At 37.4% G+C, this 19133-nt stretch overlaps 1 protein-coding gene across 6 annotated transcripts in view; it reads right to left on the reverse strand.

The window, feature by feature from the left end:
* Nucleotides 1–19133, reverse strand: part of PCDH9 (protocadherin 9) — a 951590-nt gene that overhangs the window by 330110 nt on the left and 602347 nt on the right. The window contains exon 5 of one of the 6 annotated variants that reach the window (XM_073014381.1): nt 10204–15799. The exons of the other annotated variants lie outside the window; for them this stretch is intronic. Within the exon in view, the coding sequence (XP_072870482.1) occupies nt 15591–15799 (209 nt within the window). The 3' untranslated portion in view covers nt 10204–15590. Of the gene's footprint in view, nt 1–10203; nt 15800–19133 lie in introns of those variants that run through there. 6 annotated transcript variants of the gene reach the window in all.

The raw sequence follows: 19133 nt of genomic DNA on the forward strand, positions 1-19133 counted from the left end.
AAAAATGTACAAAAATCAAGAAGAGCTGAAATGTTCACAAGTATCAAACAACACCAGCGTTAACTAAATGACTCAAATCAGAAAGCTGAAGCAACTTTTTTGACTTTTGGTTGGAATATTGCTGATCCTTGTTAACTTTGGTTGGAATATTGTTGATCCTTCTTGTTCAGAGTCAAGGAAACTTATTTTAAACTAATTTTGAAACTTATTTTGAACTAATTTTGAACGTTAATAATTAAATAAGGTGTATTCCTATCAACAAAATTTGAAGCATGTTTGTTTCTCCCTGCCTGGTTCCTCTAAAACTTGGAAACTATCTGTGAGTATTCTTATGGCAATATAGTTGTTGGCATCAGTGCAATAAGGATCCATTTTTCTTTTGCAACAGGACACAATTGGAAATACCGGTAATTTTACCAAGACTTTGACTGGAAGTCTATGCTGCCCTTTAAGGATTCGAGCTTGACTTACAGAGTCGATAGAAGCCCAATGGGGAAACAGGTCTCATACCCTTGTCTATGCAGTCGCTGTGCTGGGTTCCTGACCTGTGGTCAGTAAAGGATGTCACTTTCTAACAGTCTAGGAGCTCCAAATTTATCTTGGGATCTTAAGAGGAGAGGAACATCCAACTCACAGGTGTTTGAGGATATAAACCTGTGCTTGGGCTCTGCTTTAAATGGTCTTATCTGAGATTCTTGTGGAACAGACTTGATCAAAGCCAATCCAAAAGGCCTATGTAGAAAAGTAATTATTCTCACTGCACTTTATGCAAATAATCAGGTCAAGTATAAGTGTAACATCTATTTTGAAAATCACTCATTCCTATCAGAAGTTTTTTGTCTGCTTGTTTGTGTTGTTGTTTTTAACAAACAGGGCTGGAAAGAGATAAATCATGTTTCAAAACTTATCATATATTTTGTCATTAAATTCTAAACTCATTAGTTGTTTGTTTTTTTTTTTTTAATTTTTGCCTACATTTTAGACTAGCCCTGTTTCTTCCTGTGAACCTACCAGCAATCTCTGGCTGCAGCTCAGAAAGAACAAGAGGGATGGGTAATGTAAAAATCTGGATTAATATTCTAGTTCTGAGCAATTATCCAGCAAATCCTGCCAGGTGATGAGAATTAATAGGATGCCTATCACTTGGAGGTTTCCTTTCTGGGAAAGTAGGACCAAGGGAGCTAACCAAAGCAAAGCACCATGCCCCAAAATCTTACCAAGCATAATTATAGCCACTAATTATCTGAGTGTCACAAGTCATCCTTTCCTCTCTCTTGTTTGAGGAGGACTGAGTTTGGCAGTTTCACCTTACCATTCCACTTATGATAAGGAGTCCGTATAATCCCCCAAGACACATTTTTTTGTCCCAGACTCAATTCCAAGCTTCAGGTCAAAGCCCTAGGAGGGAAAACTGGATCTAAGGAATCCCAAGTCAGATGGCAGCAAAGCTTAAAAGGCACAGCTAAGGTGAGTGTGACTGATTCCTGCTGATTAAGCCAAGCCCAACCTTCCTGTTTCATGGATAAAGGCCACGTTAATATCCATGGCATAAATGAAGTCTAGGGAACTCCAAGGCTACTGACAGTGGGTGGGAAGGAGATATAGGTCAGAGCAGATAATTCCATTCCTTTTCTCTAGGCGCCCCCTGCTTCATGGGTACAAGCCACTTTTGTACTCATGGTGGAACCTGCCAAGGTTGCCAGAACTTGGGGATGCAAGGATGGAAGACGGAAAGAGGGCACTCTTCCCTGTCTCCCTCACATACCCTGGTATCTGCTAGGAAGAGAAGAGAACCACGGATGCCTTCTCCCCTCTTTCTAGATGGGTAGTCATTCATCTTCAGTCCGTACCCCTTTCGAATGCATCCTAATCCCTTGGGACTTCTTTAAAAAAGGCTAACTTTTTCCTTTCTTCTCCTCAGTTCTCTCTTCACTGATAGGTAATTGTGTCTCTGTATTACAGGACACTCCCCTCAGATGCATCCTCTGAACTGGAAAGAGTTAATTTCCCAAACCTTAAACTGGTTGACTTAGGATTGGGTTCACGGGAAGGGAATCCAGAAGCCCAACATGCCAGCAAAATGGTAAAGTTTTTTTTAACCTGTCAGGCTTTTGGTCTCCCTCTCCCTGTGCAAACTGGTAAAAGGCCTAGGAAGTTTTGAGCTGTGCTTACTGCTCTCCTTGCTTTATTTTGATACTTGTTTTATAATAACCTGTTTTGTCTGCTCTTGCCTTCAGGCCATCAAACTCCAAACAGTGATGCAATCAGAGCCTCTGATGATGGCCTCATCTACTGGGAACCCTTAGGTCGCTGAGGGAGCTCTGACTGCCATTTACACAACACAGAGGCCCCTGTCAGCAGGAAGCAGGTCTTTGTCCTTTAATTGCAGTTAGATGTACCACTTTAGACGGGGGGGGGGGGAAGGAGACAGCCAGGTGAGAGGGGGTCTGTGCAGAACCTCCAGCCAACCTGCGCACTGAGGGGGAGCCTCGGGAAGTTCATGATGTTTGTAGTGGAGAAGAGCCTGGCCCCTCCTCTTCCTGGGTGGAACCTGGGATTGGAACAGATGGGTGGGAAACACTCCAGCAAGGGACTCTGGCCTAGTGAGAGTCCCTGTTTCCCCCCTTTATTTTCCTTTTCACCCAATAAAACCCTGTCTGACTCACCATTCAAATTGTCTGTGAGCCTGAATTTTTGTGGCCATGAGACAAAGAACCTCACCTTTAGCTGAACTAAGGAAAAGTCCTGCAATAAATGGACATTCTGTATTTCATCTGGAAACCGTCCTTTAGTATTATTAAAATCCAGGCACTCATGTATTTGTCAGCCACACTAATCTGAGTAATTCTCAATCACTGGCAGAAATACATGTTAAAATAGCATTAAGGTAAATTTGGGGGAGTTTAGACAAATTACTATGGTTTCTTTAAAAATTTCAAATTGTTTTGTAACTCTAGATAATTGTATGTCTCTATTAAGGTGCATATGTATGTTTATATGTATCTAAAGATAAATATATTAATTTGATATTATGAGAATATATTATTTATAATTAGTAATGTTATTTTCTGTAATATAACTTTATTTTGAGGTATTTGAAAAGTTAATTTTATACTTCTAAGAGTTACTGATATCAGCAAGTTTCTTTATTTTTAGATATAGATACTGATTTGCATATCTATTTATCTCTCATTTTTACCACTCTCAAATTACAATAAACACAGATTGACAAATAATAATTTTCTCCCATTGGGAAGATTACATATCCAGGGTTAAGTAAATGCCATTTCTCTTTGTTATTTCTTAGAAGAATGGATCATCACATGACAGCAGCTATGGAAATGAGATTCCACGCAGTACACCAGGGAAAGTTGACATTACCCTTACTTTACACTAGGAGGCATATTGTTACTATAGACTTTTCCACCATACTAAACATACTATATTTACGATCTCTTAAAGAAGCTTAAACATGATAAAATATTACTAGCTTTAAAATTTTTATACTAAACAATATTCAAAGATAATTCTTTTGTAAGAAATAAAGTCATATTTGAGATTGACAACTTCTAGCAGACAAAACTGTGTCCTTGCTTATTTTATATCAATAGCTTAACTACATTAAGTAATATTATAGAAAATTATCCTGTGGTACCCCCTTTTAAAATAAAATGGTAGTAAAACATTAAAGTGTACTGTGAAAAGTTAATATTTAAGAAATTCTTTAAAATCATAAAGTGAGTATAACTGCCTTTAAGAAAAACAATGAACACACTGTAGAAAAAAAATGTTTTACTATGGATTTTATTAGTCTTTAGAAAATGGGTGTTTTGGAGTTTCCATCAGGCATGGTAAATACAAATAAAAAGTTACCCAAAAATAATTTTAAAAATAAAACTTTGGGGGCGGAGCAAGATGGCCGAATAGGAACAGCTCCAGTCTCCAACTCCCAGCGCGAGCGACACAGAAGACTGGTGATTTCTGCATTTTCAACTGAGGTACTGGGTTCATCTCACTGGGGAGTGCCAGACGATCAGTGCTGGTCAGCTGCTGCAGCCCGACCAGCGACCAGCGAGAGCTGAAGCAGGGCGAGGCATTGCCTCACCTGGAAAGCGCAAGGGGGAAGGGAATCCCTTTTCCTAGCCAGGGGAACTGAGACACACAACACCTGGAAAATCGGGTAACTCCCACCCCAATACTGCGCTTTAAGCAAACAGGCACACCAGGAGATCATATCCCACACCTGGCCGGGAGGGTCCCACACCCACGGAGCCTCCCTCATTGCTAGCACAGCAGTCTGTGATCTACCGGCAAGGCAGCAGCCAGGCTGGGGGAGGGGCGCCCGCCATTGCTGAGGCTTAAGTAGGTAAACAAAGCTGCTGGGAAGCTCGAACTGGGTGGAGCTCACAGCGGCTCAAGGAAACCTGCCTGTCTCTGTAGACTCCACCTCTGGGGACAGGGCACAGTAAACAATAACAACAGAAAGCTCTGCAGACGCAAACGACTCTGTCTGACAGCTTTGAAGAGAGCAGTGGATCTCCCAACACGGAGGTTGAGATCTGAGAAGGGACAGACTCCCTGCTCAAGTGGGTCCCTGACCCCTGAGTAGCCTAACTGGGAGACATCCCCCACTAGGGGCAGTCTGATACCCCACACCTCACAGGGTGGAGTACACCCCTGAGAGGAAGCTTCCAAAGCAAGAATCAGACAGGTACACTCGCTGTTCAGAAATATTCTATCTTCTGCAGCCTCTGCTGCTGATACCCAGGCAAACAGGGTCTGGAGTGGACCTCAAGCAATCTCCAACAGACCTACAGCTGAGGGTCCTGACTGTTAGAAGGAAAACTATCAAACAGGAAGGACACCTACACCAAAACCCCATCAGTACATCACCATCATCAAAGACCAGAGGCAGATAAAACCACAAAGATGGGGAAAAAACAGGGCAGAAAAGCTGGAAATTCAAAAAATAAGAGTGCATCTCCCCCGGCAAAGGAGCGCAGCTCATCGCCAGCAACGGATCAAAGCTGGACGGAGAATGACTTCGACGAGATGAGAGAAGAAGGCTTCAGTCCATCAAATTTCTCAGAGCTAAAGGAGGAATTACGTACCCAGCGCAAAGAAACTAAAAATCTTGAAAAAAAAGTGGAAGAATTGATGGCTAGAGTAATTAATGCAGAGAAGCTCATAAACGAAATGAAAGAGACGAAAACCATGACACGAGAAATACGTGACAAATGCACAAGCTTCAGTAACCGACTCGATCAACTGGAAGAAAGAATGTCAGCGATTGAGGATCAAATAAATGAAATGAAGCGAGGAGAGAAACCAAAAGAAAAAAGAAGAAAAAGAAATGAACAAAGCCTGCAAGAAGTATGGGATTATGTAAAAAGACCAAATCTACGTCTGATTGGGGTGCCTGAAAGTGAGGGGGAAAATGGAACCAAGTTGGAAAACACTCTTCAGGATATCATCCAGGAGAACTTCCCCAACCTAGTAGGGCAGGCCAACATTCAGATCCAGGAAATACAGAGAACGCCACAAAGATACTCCTCGAGAAGAGCAACTCCAAGACACATAATTGCCAGATTCACCAAAGTTGAAATGAAGGAAAAAATCTTAAGGGCAGCCAGAGAGAAAGGTCGGGTTACCCACAAAGGGAAGCCCATCAGACTAACAGCAGATCTCTCGGCAGAAACTCTTCAAGCCAGAAGAGTTTCAATATTCTTAAAGAAAAGAATGAAAAGAATTTTAAACCCAGAATTTTATATCCAGCCAAACTAAGTTTCATAAGTGAAGGAGAAATAAAATCCTTTACAGATAAGCAAATGCTTAGAGATTTTGTCACCACTAGGCCTGCCTTACAAGAGACCCTGAAGGAAGCACTAAACATGGAAAGGAACAACCGGTACCAGCCATTGCAAAAACAAGCCAAAATGTAAAGACCATCAAGGCTAGGAAGAAACTGCATCAACTAACGAGCAAAATAACCAGTTAATATCATAATGGCAGGATCAAGTTCACACATAACAATCTTAACCTTAAATGTAAATGGACTAAATGCTCCAATTAAAAGACACAGACTGGCAAACTGGATAAAGAGTCAAGACCCATCAGTCTGCTGTATTCAGGAGACCCATCTCACACGCAGAGACATACATAGGCTCAAAATAAAGGGATGGAGGAAGATTTACCAAGCAAATGGAGAACAAAAAAAAGCAGGGGTTGCAATACTAGTCTCTGATAAAACAGACTTTAAACCATCAAAGATCAAAAGAGACAAAGAAGGCCATTACATAATGGTAAAGGGATCAATTCAACAGGAAGAGCTAACTATCCTAAATATATATGCACCCAATACAGGAGCACCCAGATTCATAAAGCAAGTCCTTAGAGACTTACAAAGAGACTTAGACTCCCATACAATAATAATGGGAGACTGCAACACTCCACTGTCAACATTAGACAGATCAACGAGACAGAAAGTTAACAAGGATATCCAGGAATTGAACTCATCTCTGCAGCAAGCAGACCTAATAGACATCTATAGAACTCTCCACCCCAAATCAACAGAATATACATTCTTCTCAGCACCACATCGTACTTACTCCAAAATTGACCACGTAATTGGAAGTAAAGCACTCCTCAGCAAATGTACAAGAACAGAAATTATAACAAACTGTCTCTCAGACCACAGTGCAATCAAACTAGAACTCAGGACTAAGAAACTCAATCAAAACCGCTCAACTACATGGAAACTGAACAACCTGCTCCTGAATGACTACTGGGTACATAACGAAATGAAGGCAGAAATAAAGATGTTCTTTGAAACCAATGAGAACAAAGATACAACATACCAGAATCTCTGGGACACATTTAAAGCAGTGTGTAGAGGGAAATTTATAGCACTAAATGCCCACAAGAGAAAGCAGGAAAGATCTAAAATTGACACTCTAACATCGCAATTAAAACAACTAGAGAAGCAAGAGCAAACACATTCGAAAGCTAGCAGAAGGCAAGAAATAACTAAGATCAGAGCAGAACTGAAGGAGATAGAGACACAAAAAACCCTCCAAAAAATCAATGAATCCAGGAGTTGGTTTTTTGAAAAGATCAACAAAATTGACAGACCACTAGCAAGACTAATAAAGAAGAAAAGAGAGAAGAATCAAATCGACGCAATTAAAAATGATAAAGGGGATATCACCACCGACCCCACAGAAATACAAACTACCATCAGAGAATACTATAAACACCTATACGCAAATAAACTGGAAAATCTAGAAGAAATGGATAATTTCCTGGACACTTACACTCTTCCAAGACTAAACCAGGAAGAAGTTGAATCCCTGAATAGACCAATAGCAGGTTCTGAAATTGAGGCAATAATTAATAGCCTACCAACCAAAAAAAGTCCAGAACCAGATGGATTCACAGCAGAATTCTACCAGAGGTACAAGGAGGAGTTGGTACCATTCCTTCTGAAACTATTCCAATCAATAGAAAAAGAGGGAATCCTCCCTAACTCATTTTATGAGGCCAACATCATCCCGATACCAAAGCCTGGCAGAGACACAACAAAAAAAGAGAATTTTAGACCAATATCCCTGATGAACATCGATGCAAAAATCCTCAATAAAATACTGGCAAACCGGATTCAGCAACACATCAAAAAGCTTATCCACCATGATCAAGTGGGCTTCATCCCTGGGATGCAAGGCTGGTTCAACATTCGCAAATCAATAAACATAATCCAGCATATAAACAGAACCAAAGACAAGAACCACATCATTATCTCAATAGATGCAGAAAAGGCTTTTGACAAAATTCAACAGCCCTTCATGCTAAAAATGCTCAATAAATTCGGTATTGATGGAACGTACCTCAAAATAATAAGAGCTATTTATGACAAACCCACAGCCAATATCATACTGAATGGGCAAAAACTGGAAAAATTCCCTTTGAAAACTGGCACAAGACAGGGATGCCCTCTCTCACCACTCCTATTCAACATAGTGTTGGAAGTGCTGGCTAGGGCAATCAGGCAAGAGAAAGAAATCAAGGGGATTCAGTTAGGAAAAGAAGAAGTCAAATTGTCCCTGTTTGCAGATGACATGATTGTATATTTAGAAAACCCCATTGTCTCAGCCCAAAATCTCCTTAAGCTGATAAGCAGCTTCAGCAAAGTCTCAGGATACAAAATTAATGTGCAAAAATCACAAGCATTCTTATACACCAGTAACAGACAAACAGAGAGCCAAATCAGGAATGAACTTCCATTCACAATTGCTTCAAAGAGAATAAAATACCTAGGAATCCAACTTACAAGGGATGTAAAGGACCTCTTCAAAGAGAACTACAAACCACTGCTCAGTGAAATAAAAGAGGACACAAACAAATGGAAGAACATACCATGCTCATGGATAGGAAGAATCAATATCGTGAAAATGGCCATACTGCCCAAGGTAATTTATAGATTCAATGCCATCCCCATCAAGCTACCAATGAGCTTCTTCACAGAATTGGAAAAAACTGCTTTAAAGTTCATATGGAACCAAAAAAGAGCCCGCATCTCCAAGACAATCCTAAGTCAAAAGAACACAGCTGGAGGCATCACGCTACCTGACTTCAAACTATACTACAAGGCTACAGTAACCAAAACAGCATGGTACTGGTACCAAAACAGAGATATAGACCAATGGAACAGAACAGAGTCCTCAGAAATAATACCACACATCTACAGCCATCTGATCTTTGACAAACCTGAGAGAAACAAGAAATGGGGAAAGGATTCCCTATTTAATAAATGGTGCTGGGAAAATTGGCTAGCCATAAGTAGAAAGCTGAAACTGGATCCTTTCCTTACTCCTTATACGAAAATTAATTCAAGATGGATTAGAGACTTAAATGTTAGACCTAATACCATAAAAATCCTAGAGGAAAACCTAGGTAGTACCATTCAGGACATAGGCATGGGCAAAGACTTCATGTCTAAAACACCAAAAGCAACAGCAGCAAAAGCAAAAATTGACAAATGGGATCTCATCAAACTAAAGAGCTTCTGCACAGCAAAAGAAACTACCATCAGAGTGAGCAGGCAACCTACAGAATGGGAGAAAATTTTTGCAATCTACTCCTCTGACAAAGGGCTAATATCCAGAACCTACAAAGAACTCAAACAAATTTACAAGAAAAAAACAAACAACCCCATCCAAAAGTGGGCAAAGGATATGAACAGACATTTCTCAAAAGAAGACATTCATACAGCCAACAGACACATGAAAAAATGCTCATCATCACTGGCCATCAGAGAAATGCAAATCAAAACCACAATGAGATACCATCTCACACCAGTTAGAATGGCGATCATTCAAAAGTCAGGAAACAACAGGTGCTGGAGAGGATGTGGAGAAATAGGAACACTTTTACACTGTTGGTGGGATTGTAAACTAGTTCAACCATTATGGAAAACAGTATGGTGATTCCTCAAGGATCTAGAACTAGATGTACCATATGACCTAGCCATCCCATTACTGGGTATATACCCAAAGGATTATAAATTATGCTGCTATAGAGACACATGCACACGTATGTTTATTGCAGCACTATTCACAATAGCAAAGACTTGGAATCAACCCAAATGTCCATCAGTGACAGATTGGATTAAGAAAATGTGGCACATATACACCATGGAATACTATGCAGCCATAAAAAAGGATGAGTTTGTGTCCTTTGTAGGGACATGGATGCAGCTGTAAACCATCATTCTTAGCAAACTATCACAAGAACAGAAAACCAAACACCGCATGTTCTCACTCATAGGTGAGAACTGAACAATGAGATCACTTGGACTCGGGAAGGGGAACATCACACACCGGGGCCTATCATGGGGAGGGGGTAGGGGGCAGGGATTGCATTGGGAGTTATACCTGATGTAAATGACGAGTTGATGGGTGCAGCACACCAACATGGCACAAGTATACATATGTAACAAACCTGCACGTTGTGCACATGTACCCTACAACTTAAAGTATAATAATAATAAATAAATTTTAAAAATAAATAAATAAATAAATAAATAAAACTTTTAGAATTTGAAACTAACAATTTTCTAGAATTTTATTTATTTGTTAAGTGTGTAACAGTGATTTTATAGTTCAGAATTCACCATAGTAATTTTTTAAGCTTGAAACTTTGCTAAATAGCTAAGATACATGTTTTGCTGCTTCTATACCTTTTCAGTATCTATTGATAAGAATAATAATTAAATGTAGTAATTTTGTAAGTTAAGCTTGCATTATATGCCAGCAACCCTGTAGCTCCGAGTTAGGATCTAGGTTAGTCTGACCCCACCGTCTGTGTTCTTAATCGCAATTCTACATTACTTCCAAATATCCACCATTAGCTATGTGTAGAGCTCAAATATCCCTGAAGCTTTCAAATAATTTTCTGGCTGTACATTCTTAATTTTTTGATCTTTGCTCCCATCCTGCCCCCACCTCTGCCTGGCCTAAATATAAGGTTGCAGTGATTTCTGTCTTAAACTTCTTCTGTCTCCTCTAATTATCATACCTAGAATTTTATTCAGTTTCTGTGTTGTAAGTTTTCAATTTCCAATTTTCAATCACATTTCTAGTTCCAAATAATCTTGCACAGCCGCTCAGACTTTAAAATTAAAAGAGTTAATTCCTAATCTGATTTTATTTTATATTCTCTTTTTTAATTATGCAATTTTCCAATAAATCTTGCAAATCAAAGAAATATTCTCAATTTTTCCTTTTATCTCCTATATCCAAATGAAATCTATCCTAGACTTTCCAAAATTCAAAATCTGGTCCCAACCTATGTCTCAATCCATTTATTCTGTTCAAGTAAGTGACAATTTGTTTACTGTCACTTACTTGAACAGTTAGTCACTTATTGAGCATCTACTGTGTTTCAGGCCTTTTAATTTTTATAAGAATATTCTCAGATATTACTAGGCTCATTCTGGTGGTTAAGTATCTGAGACTTAAAGACCATGTTGACACTAATTTTACATGGATATGCTCTAAACAAACTGAGATTTTAACTTCTATGCCTTACTGGCCATGACCTTTTATAGGCCAAAGAAGGCTACACTGCATACAAACACACACACACATACACACACAGACTTTACTTCGGTAAGATCTATTCATCCCATGTCACTTGTTTAAAGCATCACTTTATCTACAGATTCTTTATTGATTATTTATCCAAGGCTTATTCTATGCTAAAACCCACTTTTTTGTATATTTACTAGTATTTATTCTAACACACTAATTTTATTGGTATCTAGTACTTTCTCTCCAACAAAAATCAGTGTTCCTTTATTTGTCTTTTTTATGGTTTATAACATCTTCATAGCATCACAGCTTCATAGGTCATAGAACAAAATTGCAAAACAATTTCAGGAACCTCACATATTCCTAAAAATCTACCTGTGGTCCTCTTGGACCAAGTAACACAGGCTACGAACTCTTGCACTAAATTAGAAGTTGTTTAAGCTTACTGAGTCTTGTTTTTAATGTCTTTCACCCAAACCTAACATAGTACCTAGTACATAATTGGCTTAACATGAATGTTTGCAGAATGAATAGATAAGTGAATTTAAAAATTGGTGAATCATGTAAAGCTCAAATGAATAATGTATACTAAGGTATGTCAAGGTAACATTTATATAAGTTTAATATGAGTTTCTAAAAGTTTCATATAGACTGTGGCAAACAAATTCTAGGGTGATCCCTCATGATGCCCATCTCCTGATGTTTATGACCATTTGTCACCTTGAGTGTAGACGAGACCTGAGGCTTGCTTCTAATCAACAAAGTAAAGCAAAGATGATGGGAAATCACTCTGATGGTTATGTTAAGTTATATAAGACTCTATCTTGATACAGACATACTATAGAGACCTTGTCTGTGTAGCTGGCCTTGAAGAACTAAGTAGTAATGTTAACAGGTCTACATGGCTAGCAGCTGAGTGTGGCCTCTAAGATCTGAAGGCAATCCCCAGCTGACAGGCATGGAGAATAGAAAAGTGAGCAAATAGTCCTTAGAGATTAATGAGGAGACAATTGCTAATCAAATAATTGTACCTATTTTCTTTGAGGTAAAGGTATAAGGTTCATGATAAGAAAGTATTGTTCCAGTGAAAAGAGCACTTACAGAGGAGTCGGCATCTATGAGTTTTATTGTAGACTCATAAACTATGTGACTTCAGGCAAAGCACTTTTCTTTTTATGCCTCTGTATAAAACACTGTTATACCAGATGATCTGTAGGGTCCTAAGATCTAAATTTTTATTGATCTAATACCAAAAACAAACAAAAAACAAAACAAAACAAAAACACTAAAAACTGCAGAAGTAGTTCTCTCACAAGTTATTTATCCTATCAGCAGACTATTTGACCAACGCATTGTGTTAACATTTAATTTCTCAAACTTCTTCTTAAAAATAAGATTACTGTCCTATAATTAAAAAATGCATCCCCAGTAGTATTGTGTTGAGTCATGTACTGTGTTAAACCATGTATTCACTGAAGGACGTCTCTCTGAATAGCAAAAGCTGTGGAGTCAGACACTCCTGAGTTCATATTCTGGGGCTCACCTACTGGCAAGCAGGCTTCCCCCCCCCTTTTCTTTTTTAAGAGACAGAATCTTATCATGTCACTGGGGCTGGAGTGCCTGGGCATGATCATAGATTACTGCAAGCTTAAACTCCAAGGCTCAGGCAATCCTCCCACCTCAGCCTCCTTAGTAGCTAGGACTACAGGCACACACCACTTCACTTGACTAATTTTTAAAATTTTCTGTAAAGACACGGTCTTGTTATGTTCTTCAGGCTGGTCTCCAACTCCTGGCTTCAAGTTATTCTCCTGCCTGAGCCTCCCAAATTGCTAGAATTATAGGCATGAGCCACTGCACCCAGGTCACACTCAGCAGTTTTAGACAAATAACTTAAAATTTCTGAATTTAAGTTTACTTATAATACTATCTAATTTACAGTAATAATGTGGGATCATATACAATGTATCAAAATATTTACTAGAATTCCTGGGTCATAAATAGGACTTATTAAATATTAACCATAAATGTCAGGTATTAAAACTATACTCTGAGAAATTCATCAACCGATTCATAACATAGTCTAGATAAAGTCAGAGGCACATGACAGGCAGGCTTTTCAAAGGAAATCTAACTTGTAATTTTGTACATGATTAAACAGCAGAAAATCCTTTAAAATAACATTCAAAGAAATATCAGATACAGAAATAACTCTATTCATGATTCTCAATGGGACAAGATTAAGACTTAATTTTGAATTAGTGGTAATAAACTGTTCCTAATCTGAACACATAATTGTTTTTGTCTGCTCTTGAATTAGTGAAATTCTTTCATCATCCTAGTTATATTTGTTTAAAAAATAAGAATCCTCAATTGAAAATCATTTTACCATTTTCTTAGAATTAATGGTTTCATTGAATTTTACATAGAGTTTATGATCATGTCAATGAGTTAACTTCTTAAGTAAATATGATTTACTGCTACTTGAGAATGGAATAAATCTTTACCTACAGTAAAAGGTAACAAAATTCAGTGCAATAAATACTGTACATGTGTGCCTCATTAGGGCAATTGATTAAGTGTGCTGTAGGACTTGGATATTCCTAGAACCCAGAGACCCTATCTATTTGGTTACCAGAAGGATACAAGTTAGGCCCTACCTTCAACTTCTCTTGGGCACCCTACAGACAGAAAAGCACAGACATTTGTGGTTAACAGTTTTATTGCTAAGTTCCAGAGGGAAGTTTTGAAAGACTTTATTTTACTTAAAAGGTCTTTAATGGGAGCAGTTACCAGTTTATGTTCTAGTCTTACAAATACACAAGTAATTACTGAAAATCTCTGCTTAATTGCAACGTCATTGGAAACATACTTAAATGTATGAAATATGCTTGCTATATACAAAAATATCCACCCATACTTGTGTACAGTGTACAGTAAACCTTATTTTTGAATCAAAACAATAGAGAAAGAAAGAGGAAATAAAATGTGAGCTCAAGTATCTTACATATTGATTCTGAGTTTTATACCAGTCTGACACTTGTATTTTGGAAAATTTAAAACATGTGAAAAAATAATGAGCCTAATGTAATAAGTACCCATATAGCCATCACCCAATCTCAACAGATACTAATATTTTATTGTTTAATGTATTCCCACCATTATTATTATTGTTATTATTTTGATAGAGTAATATTAAGGCAAATTCCCAGACATTATATTGTTTCTTTTATACTCTTCATAATCGATCACTATCAATGATAAATTTCTCCTAACAAAACACAATTCTATTATTACTTCTAACAAATAATAATTTTAAAATATCATTTAAAAGCCAGCCCACACTCTTACATCTACAATTATCTCAAAATTTTAGTGTCTTTATGATATTGAAGAAAGGAAGAAACCAACAAAATTTTAGGTCACCATTAGAGTTTTTTAGGGCACCAGCTCATTCTGTAAATTGATATTCAAATCAAGTATGTATATTGCATTTCCTGTAAGAACTGTATTTCAGGCTACTCAATAATTAATGGAGGGAAGTTCTTCACATATGTTCTTTAAAGCCACTTGGCAAAAGAGAAATAATCCCTTTTGTATATCATTTTCATATCTATCCACTGTACATTTAAACTGAATGCTGATATAATCATTTTATCAATAAACAAATATAATTTTACACAATTATTTTTGATAATAATTTTGAAATGTTAATCTATGTTGGGTTTATTTTTTTCATACATACATGTATGTATTCCTTTGCCTACTCCACTTTTGGCCAACATATATTGGCTCTTTTTTTTTTTTTTGAGACAGGGTCTCACTCTGTCACCCAGGCTGTAGTGTTGTGGTGTCTGTCATCTCGGCTCACTGCAATTTCTGCCTCCTGGGTTCAAGTGATTCTGGTGCTTCAGCCTCCTGAGTAGCTGGGATTACAGGCACGTGTCACCACACCTGGCTCATTTTTTTGTATTTTTAGTAGAAATGGGGTTTCACCATGTTGGCCAGGCTGGTCTCGAACTTCTGACCTCAAATGATCTGCCCTCTTCAGTCTCCCAAAGTGCTGGGATTAAAGATGTGAGCCATGGCACCTGGCCTAGATGTTGACTTTATAATTCATTGATTAGATGAGGATGAGACAGGATGGAGAACAGTAGGAAAGCAGTTAATTTGCAAAGCTGTAAACCTATCATGAGATTTTTTTTTTCTTGTTGCTGAGGCAAAAAGAAAATAGAAGAGTTGTGCTTTTGATGAAAAAATATCAAGAAAATCAGTAGGAGTCTCTGATCCTAGATGTTAAATACATTCACTCAACCTGATTGGGAAGAAGAAAGAGAAGTGAAAGGGGAGGGAATATAAAGAGGAGAGATTCTGTATCATGTTTGTTGAGCAGAACTCAGAGAAACCTAGAGGATAAAGATTAGAAAGACCTTGAGGCTAGATTACATCGTAGAGTCCAGGGAGTCAGGAAGATCCCCAAGAGTAGTGATACATGCTGTCCATCTAGACATGGGAGTCCAAAGATAAACTCACTGAAAACCTATTTACTATCCCTATGGCATGAGGTATCAGCAATTTCCCAGAGTCCAGGAGGACTGGAATGAAGGCAGTCTCATTTGAGATCCCTCTGGGCAGATAAGACAATGGACATAAAAGCAGATCAATGACCCAAGGTTGAGAATATTGCACTTCCTTTTGATGATGACGATCCCCTGGAATTGAGATAAAAAAGAACTGAAGTTTCTGTCATACCAATGCAATGGGGATTCAATATTTTTAAAAAATGGAAGAAAAAAATGAAAACTCTATTTCCAGCACACAAAAATTAGTGACTTATGAGTCATACTTTATGTAGTAGAGACTGCTTTAGATTTACATCAACATCATTCTTAAAAACCTATCAATTATTGCTTAATTTGCAAACAATTTGTTTTTGGCAATGCAGGTAAAGACTTTCATCATTTACTTATTGTTTTAATTAAGAGTTAGATATAATATAAAATCGATAATGCTAATAATCCAAATGCATAAAATTGGGAATAAAGAAGAATATTGTAGATCAGTATTATCAGATCAAATGCCACTGTGTGTGTATGTGTGTGTGTGTGTGTGTGTTTAGAAGCAATAACCTATATGGAAGCTTGAAGTTTACAAAAATGTCTCCACATGTTACTACCATTTGTATTAATTTCTTTGAAAAAAATACCCACTGGAAATAGTTACTATAGAAATTAGTACTAGCTCTCAATGACTTTCTTTATATGAACCATATTTGAAAAAATAGAAATATAGATAAGTATAATCAAAATTACTTAGTACTTCTACAGATAATACTGACATCCAATAGAAACCTATTTTACGTGCTATAAAATCACAACTCTTCAGGAACTATCAAAGCCCAGTCAAAAAATTCCACTGAATTCAAAGGGGACAATAGAGAACTAAATAGCAAGATTATTGCTAGAGATGATTACTGCATCAATATCACTGTACCTCACTTCACAAATTTCTCATAATTCCCAAAAATGTGACTGCAAAATTTAAAGATAATATGTAATAATTCTATCCTAATATGAATGAACATTCAGTTTGACTATCTTAATATTTCTAGGCCATTCTAATTAATTCTGCTCTAGACATTTACAAAGGAGGTTTAAATTTTATGTCCCATTAAATGTCAAGAGAACTGCTAGCCTCTAGGGGCTCTCAGGGGCTCTCGCTTCTCCACTTTCTCTTTTCTCCCCTTCCCAGTGATGAACAAGGCACTGTTACAACCTAAGAGCCCTGTTCTTTCCTGTTTAAAGACATTTTATTGATCATTATGCTTGTGAGTGATGTCACTGTGTTGGGTGAATGTTGGACTGCCCAAGGTTGTGCTGTCCATTGGGTCTCTTTTTCCATGTGACTAGATTGATAAAATGTCTAGAGATTTCTTGAAGCTAGTTTTAAAGGTTTTTGTTTGTTTGCTTTCTTTTCCTGGTTTCGGACCTCGGCTATCTTTTTCCATCTGGCACCTGGCCCATTGCCGCTGCCTAGGTCAAAATCATTCGGTAAATTGTTATATGTATTGGATAATATTTTGGCCTAGGGAGTTTAGTTTAAACATACTTTAAAAGCTAGCTAGGAAAAATACTTTTTTTCCTTTTCCCTTTTCTATGATTGGAAAACTCAAACATGGGCTCTCTTAAGTGTGAGCTTAGGAGAAAGCAGAGCTATATTGGTAAAAATCATTTCTAGCCTAAAAATCAAAAACAAATACAAAACAAAACTTGTCTGTCCATTTGGTCTAGATATTTGGTCTAGATGAACTTACCAACCATCAAAAACCTGCTACTTTTTTCTCATTCATGTTTTATTTTTTTCTTTCTTGAAAATATATTTCTCTTAGAGACTTCAGACTCTTTGTGTTAGACTCTGATTAAAGTATTCAAAGCATCCCTGAATCTCTTGACAAACAAACAAACAAAAAATAAAATGAAATATTACCACATGATTCTTTTTAGCAATATATTTATCATAATAACTTTATACATTTGCCTTTAATTTAGAATTTACTACTTCTAAAAACTAAGCTATAAAACATAAACCAAATTTTTTATTATAATACCTATGTTTTGAGACACTCCCATACTTGAGGAAAAGGTGGTCTTGCTCTGTTTCCCAGGCTGGAGTGCAGTTGTGTGATATAGCTCACTGCTGCCCCAGACTCCTGGCCTCAAGTGAACCTCTTGCCTTAGCCTCCATAGCAACTGGGACTATAACCACGTGCTGCCATGCCAGGCTATAATACATATTTAAGTGAGCCTTTGCACATAAGCCTAAATTTTACTTTTCTCCAAATATATTTTCAGTAATGCATTATTTCTTATGAGTCAACACAGTTTTCATTTTTGTGCATATATATTACTGCTATGATAGTGAAGGTATAGATAACATAATTTTGCAATTTTTTTCTTTACTCAGATACTTCTCTGTTGGCCCTGGCTGACAGACAAAAAAATTCTATGGCAAATAAAATATATAACTCTCATTTTATCCCTATAGCTATTAAATTTGAAAAGCTGCCTTTGCTTTCTAGTTGAAATAAATTTTTAAATCTCTAATTCAATTAGTTAACTAGAAAATTACCCAGATGTTCATTGGTTTCTGCAACCCATTGATTAAATTTACTGTACCCAGATATTCTTGCATATGTATCTAAAATATTTCATTATTCTAGCTAAAAAAAAATCATGAAATATTGTCTTAATCTTATTCATTGTAAATATTCTACCTAGAATTGCACATACTGCAAATACTTTGAAGATATCTTTGTAAATTAACTTTGGTAAACTCTATAGACAAGCCCTAAAACAATTTGTGCAACTGTGTTTGAAATGGGACTCTTTCTTGTTTGGTTTAGTCTGATGTCCATAGACAAGAGGAGTCAACCACTCACACACACTTAGAGAAAACGTGGTCAGGAACCAGCTGTGAGACTCTTAGCTTTACTCCAACAAGAGATGTTTTAAAGTTGGATAGGGCAAAGTCAGAGACTAGGAAAACAGTTTTGAAAGAGCTATGTGAATTCCACCTACACAAACCTCTTCACAGAAGTCTACAGAAGGTTGATTCAATGAAACCACTTTGATTCAGTGGTGCTTACACTGGTCAAAACCTTGAAATCGAAAGAGGATAGTTCTCGTTCTCCCAAATTCAGTGTAATAATAAGAGGTTGCTTCTTTGGGTATGTCCTGTTCTCCTCTATGTGTGAAATCAAAAGATGCACTTATGTTTTCTTTATGTGACAAAGGTATAGGACATGAAATAACAAAAGCCAGAGCTGGCAGGGAGTTTACTTAGATCCTCCTGAAAGAGTTCCTTGAGTAGAGAAAATTGTTGGTAGAGAGACGATAAAATGTAACTTTGCCTGCCTTGTATTTGCCAATGAGAAGAGATTTCCAAAAATGGGGACATGCTGAGGATTGGGAGGAGGCATACCTAAGAAAGAACTCTCTCCTTCTTTTGACAAAAAGAAGAAGTTTAAAATTCTGGAAGTCAGAGAAC

The sequence above is a fragment of the Chlorocebus sabaeus genome, chromosome 3, assembly GCF_047675955.1.
Source record: "Chlorocebus sabaeus isolate Y175 chromosome 3, mChlSab1.0.hap1, whole genome shotgun sequence".
NCBI lineage: Eukaryota > Metazoa > Chordata > Mammalia > Primates > Cercopithecidae > Chlorocebus > Chlorocebus sabaeus.